The following is a 10,097-nucleotide window of genomic DNA, read 5'->3' as shown; positions in this document are numbered from 1 at the left end:
TACTCTGGAGCGGGATCGATTTGGAGGTGGAGGGTCCGTCATGGTCTGGGGCGGTGTGTCACAGCATCATCGGACTGAGCTTGTTGTCATTGCAGGCAATCTCAACGCTGTGCGTTACAGGGAAGACATCCTCCTCCATCATGTGGTACCTTCCCTGTAGGCTCATCCTGACAATGCCACCAGCCATACTGCTCGTTCTGTGTGTGATTTCCTGCAAGACAGAAATGTCAGTGTTCTGCCATGGCCAGTGACTAGCCCGGATCTCAATCCCATTGAGCACATCTGGGACCTGTTGGATCGGAGGGTGAGGACAAGAGCCATTCCCCCCAGAAATGTCCGGGAACTTGCAGGTGCCTTGGTGGAAGAGTGGGGTAACATCTCACAGCAAGAACTGGCAAATCTGGTGCAGTCCATGAGTAGGAGATGCACTACAGTACTTAATGCAGCTGGTGGCCACACCAGATACTGACTGTTACTTTTAATTTTGACCCCCCCCCCTTTGTTCAGGAACACATTATTCCATTTCTGTTAGTCACATGTCTGTTGGAACTTGTTCAGTTTATGTCTCAGTTGTTGAATCTTATGTTCATACAAATATTTACACATGTTAAGTTTACTGAAAATAAATGCAATTGACAGTGAGAGGAGGTTCCTTTTTTTGCTTTTTTTTTAGTTTAGTAACAAGATGCACAGCATTAGTCAACAATCTCACACTGATATGCTAAAATCTATATATCATTATGTTAATGTCCTTTGTGTTTACATTGTGCATGCTGACAAAGCATGAACATTTGAATCCTGATCTTAGCCTGTGAGGTTTGAGGCTAATATACCTCTGTCTGTACAGTAAGTACCTCTACTAACGTGATAACTTCTACTTGAAGAGGCGAAGAAAAGGAGGTATGACTTGAGCTTGGATTTTTATTTCTCTATCTATTCATTCAATGTAATGCCATGACACAACTGTTCTATGTAACAGTAAACACAGGTCACAAATGTTGAGTCCAATATGTGTAATATTAACATCTTTTATGTAGATTATACAGTAGGGTGGAACTGAGTAAATCCGAGTGTCCCCGGATTTCTTTCTTATAACCTTCAGATTCCAGGAATATTTCAACCGGGATTTGTGGAAAACCTGGGAATTTGGGGAAAATTCCACAGTAAGGTTTGACTTAAGTAAAGAATGTTGCAGATCTTCACTACCTTGATGGGATGCAAAATTCCTGAACATTTCCCAGACTCCCAGGGTTGGAAAAACAAAAACTGGAATTGGCAAGGAATAAGGAGGAAATCCGGGAATCCTCCAATGGGTATTTCTGGAAAACCTAGGAATTTGGGGTATTTTGCAGCCCTAATGGTATGTATACCTCTTGTTCATGGATATGTGTACGTTATAAGGTAACCGGGTCGATGGCAACCTGGTAGGTTAAAATAAATAAATAGACAATTCAAGTAACAGGACAGCGTAGCACTTTATCCTTCAATGGTCAATCTGGAGATGAGTTATACAACACAGTACCAGTCAACAGTTGGGACACACCTACTCATTCTACGAATTTAATTTAATTTTTTATAACATTTTTAATTTTAATTTTATTTTTTTTACATTGTAGAATAATAGTGAAGACATAAAAATGATGAAATAGCACATATGGAATCATGTAGTAACCAATGTTGTGTTAAACAAATTAAACAGATTCTTCAAAGTTGCCACCCTTTGCCTTGTTGACAGCTTTGAACACACTTGGCATTCACTCAACCAGCTTCATGAGGTAGTCACCTGGAATGCATTTTAATTAACAGGTGTGCCTTGTTAAAAGTTAATTTGTGGAATTTCTTTCCTTCTTAATGCGTTTGAGCCAATCAGTTGTGTTGTGACAAGGTAGGGGTGGTATACAGAAGATAGCCCTTTTTGGTAAAAGACCAAGTCCATATTATGGCAAGAACAGCTCAAATAAGCAAAGAGAAACGACAGTGATTTAAAGGCACACGTAACCAGCATGGCTACCACAGCATTCTGCAGCGATACGCCATCCCATCTGGTTTGCGCTTAGTGGGACTATAATTTTTTGACCCCAGGCTGTGTAAGGGCTATTTGACCAAGAAGGAGCGTGATGGAGTGCTGCATTAGATGACCTGGCCTCCACAATCATCCAATCTCAACCCAATTGAGGTGGTTTGGGATGAGTTGGACAGCAGAGTGAAGGAAAGTAGCCAACAAGTGCTCAGCAAATGTGGGAACTCCTTCAAGACAGTTGGAAAAGCATTCCAGGTGAAGCTGGTTGAGAGAATGTCAAGAGTGTGCAAAGCTGTCATCAAGGCAAAGGGTAGCTACTTTGAAGAATCGAAAATATAAAATATATTTAGATTTCTTTAACACTTTTTTGGTTACTACATGATTCCATATGTGTTATTTCATAGTTTTGATGTCATCACTATTATTCTACAATGTAGAAAATAGTAAAAATAAAGAAAAACCCTTGAATGAATAGGTGTGTCCAAACTTTTGACTGGTAATGTATAAATATATATATACACACACACACACACACACACACACACACACACACACACACACACACACACACACACAACAAAAAAAAACATGCAAAAACACACACAGTTTCTCTGAGTAAGAACTAACTAAATCTAGAGCAGAACATGAAGGGCTCTTGTTACCAACAGAAGGCACAACCGATGGGACATAGAAATTGAGAGCATAGAATAAACACATTTTACATATATACATGAACATCAAATACACACCCTGAAGAACCTCTCTACAAATCACAACATCTAACACCTCCTCTCCCTGAGGAACACCCCTGCAAATCACAACATCTAACAACTCCTTTCCCTGAGGAACATCCCTGCAAATCACAACATCTAACACCTCCTCTCCCTGAGGAACATCCCTGCAAATCACAACATCTAACACCTCCTCTCCCTGAGGAACATCCCTGCAAATCACAACATCTAACACCTCCTCTCCCTGAGGAACATCCCTGCAAATCACAACATCTAACACCTCCTCTCCCTGAGGAACACCCCTGCAAATCACAACATCTAACACCTCCTCTCCCTGAAGAACCTCTCTACAAATCACAACATCTAACACCTCCTCTCCCCGAGGAACATCCCTGCAAATCACAACATCTAACACCTCCTCTCCCTTAGGAACATCTAACACCTCCTCTCCCTGAGGAACATCCCTGCAAATCACAACATCTAACACCTCCTCTCCCTGAAGAACCTCTCTACAAATCACATCTAACACCTCCTCTCCCTGAGGAACATCCCTGCAAATCACAACATCTAACACCTCCTCTCCCTGAAGAACCTCTCTACAAATCACAACATCTAACACCTCCTCTCCCTGAGGAACATCCCTGCAAATCACAACATCTAACACCTCCTCTCCCCGAGGGACATCCCTGCAAATCACAACATCTAACACCCCCTCTCCCTGAGGAACACCCCTGCAAATCACAACATCTAACACCTCCTCTCCCTGAGGAACATCCCTGCAAATCACAACATCTAACACCTCCTCTCCCTGAGGAACATCCCTGCAAATCACAACATCTAACACCTCCTCTCCCTTAGGAACATCTAACATCTCCTCTCCCTGAGGAACATCCCTGCAAATCACAACATCTAACACCTCCTCTCTCTCTCTCATCCACCCAACATGTTTGTCTTCCAAACAACTTCAGGGGACGTCCATGTATCTCAGAGTAACTTGTTCTGTTTCACGTAATGTATTGCACTTCTACACCTGTACAGTCTGAATGTCTGTAAGCAGTGTGTTCCGTGTCCGACTGTTGTTTTCTGGGTTGCCCCTGACGGGATTGATAAAGTTGCATTGAATTGAATCAGTGATGTAACGTCTGTAATGTAGGCCCACTGTACGTGTTGCTGGTATAGTATTATGTGGAGGTATTAGGCCCACTGTACGTGTTGCTGGTATAGTATTATGTGGAGGTATTAGGCCCACTGTACGTGTTGCTGGTATAGTATTATGTGGAGGTATTAGGCCCACTGTACGTGTTGCTGGTATCGTATTATGTGGAGGTATTAGGCCCACTGTACGTGTTGCTGGTATAGTATTATGTGGAGGTATTAGGCCCACTGTACGTGTTGCTGGCATAGTATCATGTGGAGGTATTAGACCCACTGTACGTGTTGCTGGTATATTATTAGGTGGAGGTATTAGGCCCACTGTACGTGTTGCTGGCATTGCAATAGATGGATGTATTTGTATATGTACAGTAGGCTTAAATTATATAACTGTGCTCCAACGATGCCTCTTCCTCGCCCCTGAGGATATCAATAAAGTTATTTTCACTCGTCCTCGCCCCTGAGGATATCAATAAAGTTATTTTCACTCGTCCTCGCCCCTGGGGATATCAATAAAGTTATATTCACTCTTCCTTGCCCCTGAAGATATCAATAAAGTTATATTCACTCTTCCTTGCCCCTGAAGATATCAATAAAGTTACATTCAATCCAACTGATTCATTTCTCACTATGTGTTTTTGTTTTGTTTTTTGTAAGGTGTGAGAGCCTGCCCTGGCCTCACATGATGACGTTGTGTTCCCACCCTCTAACCAGGCCCTCGTTCCTTGTCTTGTTGCCCTTGAAGACAGGGAGATATAACAACGTTTTGTTGAAATTCAATTGAAATAACATTTTTAGCAGTTCAGTTCTCAGGTCCTCTTCTGTTTCCTGTTTCCTGAATTGAATCGAATCTCATTGAACCAATTCAGTTCAGTTCTCAGTGCTCAGGTCCTCTTCTGTTTCCTGTTTCCTAAATTGAATCGAATCTCATTGAACCAATTCAGTTCAGTTCTCAGTGTTCAGGTCCTCTTCTGTTTTCTGTTCCCTGAATTGAATCGAATCTCATTGAACCAATTCAGTTCAGTTCTCAGTGCTCAGGTCCTCTTCTGTTTCCTGTTCCCTGAATTGAATCGAATCTCATTGAATCAATTCATTTAGTTGCCAGTGCTCTGCTGCTGTTCCTCCTCTTCTTTCTGTTTCTGGCGGGCGAGGTGGGCCTCCCGGGCGGCCTGCAGCCTCTGTTTGGGATACAGGACGAAGGCGAGGGCCACGCTGGCCGTACCGTCCCCACTCTGCCGGGAGAAACACAGGAAGGTGGCCCACAGGAACGCACAGCAGCCCATGAAGACTGTCCTCAGGTACAGAGGCATCAGGATGAAGTTTAGGAACTGGGGAGGGAGGGTGAGTGAGAGTGAGTGAGTGGGGGGGGGGGAAGGAGAGGGAGGGGGTGAAGAGGGAGGGAGAGTGAGGGGGTGAAGAGGGAGGGAGAAGCAGAGGGAGAGGGTGAAGAGGGTAGAAGAGGGAGGGAGAAGCAGAGGGAGAGGGTGAAGAGGGAGGGAGAGTGAGGGGGTGAAGAGGGAGGGAGAAGCAGAGGGAGAGGGTGAAGAGGGTAGAAGAGGGAGGGAGAGAGGAAGGGGGAGATAAAAACAGGTGTCAGATTGAAGTGCTTCAGAAAAGAACACTAGTATTGTATTACAGCACATGCACCACTGACTGACAGACCAATACTGGTTCATAACATGTGACAGACCAACACCTCACGAGGCTTCTTCTCTCTAAGCTGAGACCTTGAAACTGAGGTATCTTTCGTTCTCAAAACAAAGGTCTGGGCGTACTGACAAATTGCAGCTAAAGATAGTGAGAATTCTTTCAGTCAGTCACTTACATGAACACAGACATTAGTTATTAGAACATCACATGAATAGAACACAGACATTAGTTATTAGAACAGCACATGAATAGAACACAGACATTAGTTATTAGAACAGCACATGAATAGAACACAGACATTAGTTATTAGAACAGCACATGAATAGAACACAGACATTAGTTATTAGAACAGCACATGAATAGAACACAGACATTAGTTATTAGAACAGCACATGAATAGAACACAGACATTAGTTATTAGAACAGCACATGAATAGAACACAGACATTAGTTATTAGAACAGCACATGAATAGAACACAGACATTAGTTATTAGAACAGCACATGAATAGAACACAGACATTAGTTATTAGAACAACACATGACTAGAACACAGACATTAGTTATTAGAACAGCACATGAATAGAACACAGACATTAGTTATTAGAACAGCACATGAATAGAACACAGACATTAGTTATTAGAACAGCACATGACTAGAACACAGACATTAGTTATTAGAACAGCACATGAATAGAACACAGACATTAGTTATTAGAACAGCACATGAATAGAACACAGACATTAGTTATTAGAACAGCACATGAATAGAACACAGACATTAGTTATTAGAACAGCACATGAATAGAACACAGACATTAGTTATTAGAACAGCACATGAATAGAACACAGACAGACATTAGTTATTAGAACAGCACATGAATAGAACACAGACATTAGTTATTAGAACAGCACATGAATAGAACACAGACATTAGTTATTAGAACAGCACATGAATAGAACACAGACATTAGTTATTAGAACAGCACATGAATAGAACACAGACATTAGTTATTAGAACAGCACATGAATAGAACACAGACATTATAACAGCACATGAATTATTAGAACAGCACATGAATAGAACACAGACATTAGTTATTAGAACAGCACATGAATAGAACACAGACATTAGTTATTAGAACAGCACATGAATAGAACACAGACATTAGTTATTAGAACAGCACATGAATAGAACACAGACATTAGTTATTAGAACAGCACATGAATAGAACACAGACATTAGTTATTAGAACAGCACATGAATAGAACACAGACATTAGTTATTAGAACAGCACATGAATAGAACACAGACATTAGTTATTAGAACAGCACATGAATAGAACACAGACATTAGTTATTAGAACAGCACATGAATAGAACACAGACATTAGTTATTAGAACAGCACATGAATAGAACACAGACATTAGTTATTAGAACAGCACATGAATAGAACACAGACATTAGTTATTAGAACAGCACATGAATAGAACACAGACATTAGTTATTAGAACAGCACATGAATAGAACACAGACATTAGTTATTAGAACAGCACAAACAGAAAAAATTCCAGCACCCTATTATGACATCAGATCATCACTTCCGCAGAAGAAGGTGGTTATCTCTAACAGTAAATAAACCATCATACTGAAATAGAACTCTGTGTGTGTGTGTGTGTGTGTGACATTACTGTATTGACACAGCACAGGGTCAACCTGATGTTTATAGTAAATTCCGTTGCATGTGTATAAATTGGTGGGGACATTTCAGAGCATGATGTTATGTCTTCACACAATATAGTTTATCATCAATACACTGGGATATTTACAGGACAGTGATACACTGTCTGTCAATAGCATCCTTATCATTTACCTGCATGAAAGGCCAGTACATGAGTCCAGTCTGAAATTCAAAGAGACAAGACACATGTTAATAATCAAACCAAGTCTAATAAAGTATTCCAAGAGCTCCGTTCTAGCACAGATCCTTCACATCATAAACTGACTAGCAGGTCTGGTCAGTCTGCCTCTCATGTATGTCTGTCTTCCTTCCTGTCTTCCTGTCTGTCTGTCTGTCTGTCTGTCTGTCTGTCTGTCTGTCTGTCTGTCTGTCTGTCTGTCTGTCTGCCTGCCTGCCTTCCTTCCTTCCTGCCTGCCTGCCTGGTTCATCTCTCCGGTTGTATTTCCTTCATAAAGTGGATTGTGAGACTGTGAAAACAAAGCAATTTAAATAAAGCTTGATTTTCCACTCATATAACAATCAGAGACTTCTATTCTATATGTCCAGATCTATAGATCTACCACTCAGATCAATGGGACTTCTTCTAGCAGCATCCCTCTCTATATGTCCAGATCTATAGATCTACCACTCAGATCAATGGGACTTCTTCTAGCAGCATCCCTCTCTATATGTCCAGATCTATAGATCTACCACTCAGATCAATGGGACTTCTTCCAGCAGCACCCCTCTCTATATGTCCAGATCTATAGATCTACCAACTCAGATCAATGGGACTTCTTCCAGCAGCACCCCTCTAACGTTCTACACTGCCCTTTCATTTGATTTCAATAGGGGGAATATGTTCTACCCAGATGTCAGTATTATTTTACAAAGGTTGTTTGGGCCTGGAAGAGTTGGGCTCGACTGGCAGTAATAGTCATGCATTGCCGTATCCCTGGCCGCCTGCCCATTGCTGCGCAAAAGCGGTGCCATAATCTGGGTTAATCGGGGGTGAGCTCACACCAGGCGGGCGGAAGGTGACTTTCCTTCTCTGTCTGTATGCGTGGGCCGGCCGGCCTCTCGGCCGGTTCCGGTTCGTTCTGATTTCATCTTACCTTGTACGTGTTGAGGAACTTTTCTCTCCAGTCCTCGAAGACGTCGTCTTTATTCTCCAAGAAACTCACTCCTGCAGATGAAGACGGCGAGAGAGTACAAACTGTAGGTCACACTTGTGCCCATTTCACGCATCACTCAAACCTCGTGCATTTTGCACGACCTTTTGAACGAGTACACGTTAGAGCACTGTCCGTTCATCACGTTCAGCATTTACAAATACACACATCCAAAATTAGGCTATAGGAGAGTAGCCTAACCTAGGCCTATTACCCAATGGACATAACGCGATGGTCTGTTTCTCTATATAAGGTTATTCTATGTAGGACACATTAAACAATTGTTGTAGGCTACAATAGATACACTTCAATTCAACTCCCCACATTAAAATGCACGTTACCTGTGTAGAAGACACTCGTTGCCAAGGGTGATGCAAAACTTTGGTCCAGGAGCAGTTTGCGGAAGAGCATTCCGGGAGATTTTCCCGGGAAACGGCTTTCCAAAGCCCGTAACCAGAAATAATTAAAGTTTCCATGGAAGCTGATGGCCACTATGGCAACATTTCTGGTGTGTTTCCAGTCCATCTCTTCTCTTTGTGCGATCATTTGATGAACAAAGTCGCCGCCGGCAAACAGGCAGCCATACAGAGTAACGTTGGCAAGCCATGGAAAGCGTTTAACCGCTTCTTTTAATACGACTTTCCTAATTTTCAACACGTTCATTTTGAACTGCGGTGTTCTACGACAACAGAACAGAGTAGAATATAATCGTGCAGTCCATTGTTGGGTGAAACTTCAAAAGTAAAGTTGTCTTCTGCCTTTCCAAACCCTCCTAGGTGAAGAAACACACACGTTGAGAGAGGCACCGGTCGGTCAGTGGCAGAACAGCGGCCCTGGAGCAGGTTATAGGTTAAAGTGCCCTACCCAAGGGCACAATGGCGGGATAGATATTTTAAAGTTCCTACTATTCACACACTTGGCATGCCAGCTAAATGTAGTCTACGCTTGTATACCTGAGATTATTATCTGATGTTAGTGAGCAAGCAGAACTCGACAATACATTCATTTTAGCCAAAAGGTTTAGATGTTACTTCCAACCATTAAAGTACCGTTACACGCATTCTTACATCTGCTTGTTTAAGTGAGAAAGTTAAACGGCTCCATCACAAACGTCCCACAAGATCGTGTTGTAAATCACCAAATCTGCCACCATTCCGTTGGGTCTCTTCATTTCGGTATCGAAACAGGAATGGTCCATATTTAGCTCTCCGGTCATAGCTCATCTAGCCTATTTAAAGATTAGGACTACACACATTCTATCCTTATAACGACGGACTAATTTGATAATAGGAAGAGTATCGAAATAGGTTACATTTAAAGCATTTCATTCGTCCATTCTAGATCATCCCGTCCCTGTATACCGACGTCCCTGTATACCGACCAGTACCGTACAGTATCAGGTTGCTATCTACGAAATCCATCCTCTGCGTCAACCGCTAATCTAGAGGATTGTCCCGTGAGGCGCTCAGATGTATAGCGCGCTTCAACAACTCCACAAATCACAATGACCCCTGTTAGTTTTTTAGAGTGGTGGGCATGCGGATTTTAAACCAATCAAATGTGTTGTTAATCTGTGAAGCTGCGAGCACTGGACACCGTACTTCACTTTTACGCGCATGTATGGTGGCCGGCGGGTACTTTTACGCACAGCT

The 10,097-nt window shown here is 42.2% G+C and overlaps 1 protein-coding gene across 2 annotated transcripts; it reads right to left on the bottom strand.

The window, feature by feature from the left end:
- Window positions 1-4,952: 4,952 nt before the first annotated feature.
- Window positions 4,953-10,069, bottom strand: LOC121845619 (mpv17-like protein). Of its 2 annotated transcripts, XM_042317190.1 has the most exons (5): window positions 9,513-10,069; window positions 8,787-9,217; window positions 8,389-8,459; window positions 7,427-7,456; window positions 4,953-5,231 (listed from the first exon to the last, which is right to left on the bottom strand). In XM_042317190.1, the coding sequence occupies exons 2-5, from the start codon at window positions 9,106-9,108 to the stop codon at window positions 4,998-5,000; spliced, it is 657 nt and encodes a 218-aa protein (XP_042173124.1). In that variant the 5' UTR covers window positions 9,109-9,217; window positions 9,513-10,069; the 3' UTR covers window positions 4,953-4,997. The 2 variants fall into 2 exon arrangements, with proteins under 2 accessions (XP_042173124.1, XP_042173123.1); XM_042317189.1 differs by having other exon boundaries at window positions 8,787-10,069.
- Between the last annotated feature and the right edge of the window lie 28 nt (window positions 10,070-10,097).

This window comes from Oncorhynchus tshawytscha, unplaced genomic scaffold (assembly GCF_018296145.1).
Source record: "Oncorhynchus tshawytscha isolate Ot180627B unplaced genomic scaffold, Otsh_v2.0 Un_contig_993_pilon_pilon, whole genome shotgun sequence".
In the NCBI taxonomy this organism is placed as follows: domain Eukaryota; kingdom Metazoa; phylum Chordata; class Actinopteri; order Salmoniformes; family Salmonidae; genus Oncorhynchus; species Oncorhynchus tshawytscha.
Note: the sequence above shows the minus strand (reverse complement) of the source record. Positions and strands in the feature narration are given on the sequence as shown.

Bases quoted from the DNA above. Each gene is read 5' to 3' on its own strand.
- LOC121845619 (XM_042317189.1), bottom strand. From the start codon at position 9,108: ATGAACGTGTTGAAAATTAGGAAAGTCGTATTAAAAGAAGCGGTTAAA. The intron at 8,460-8,786 runs GTAACGTGCATT...CTTCATCTGCAG, and splicing joins AACGAGTGTCTTCTACACAG to GAGTGAGTTTCTTGGAGAAT. The intron at 5,232-7,426 runs GTAAATGATAAG...CTCCCTCCCCAG, and splicing joins TGTACTGGCCTTTCATGCAG to TTCCTAAACTTCATCCTGAT.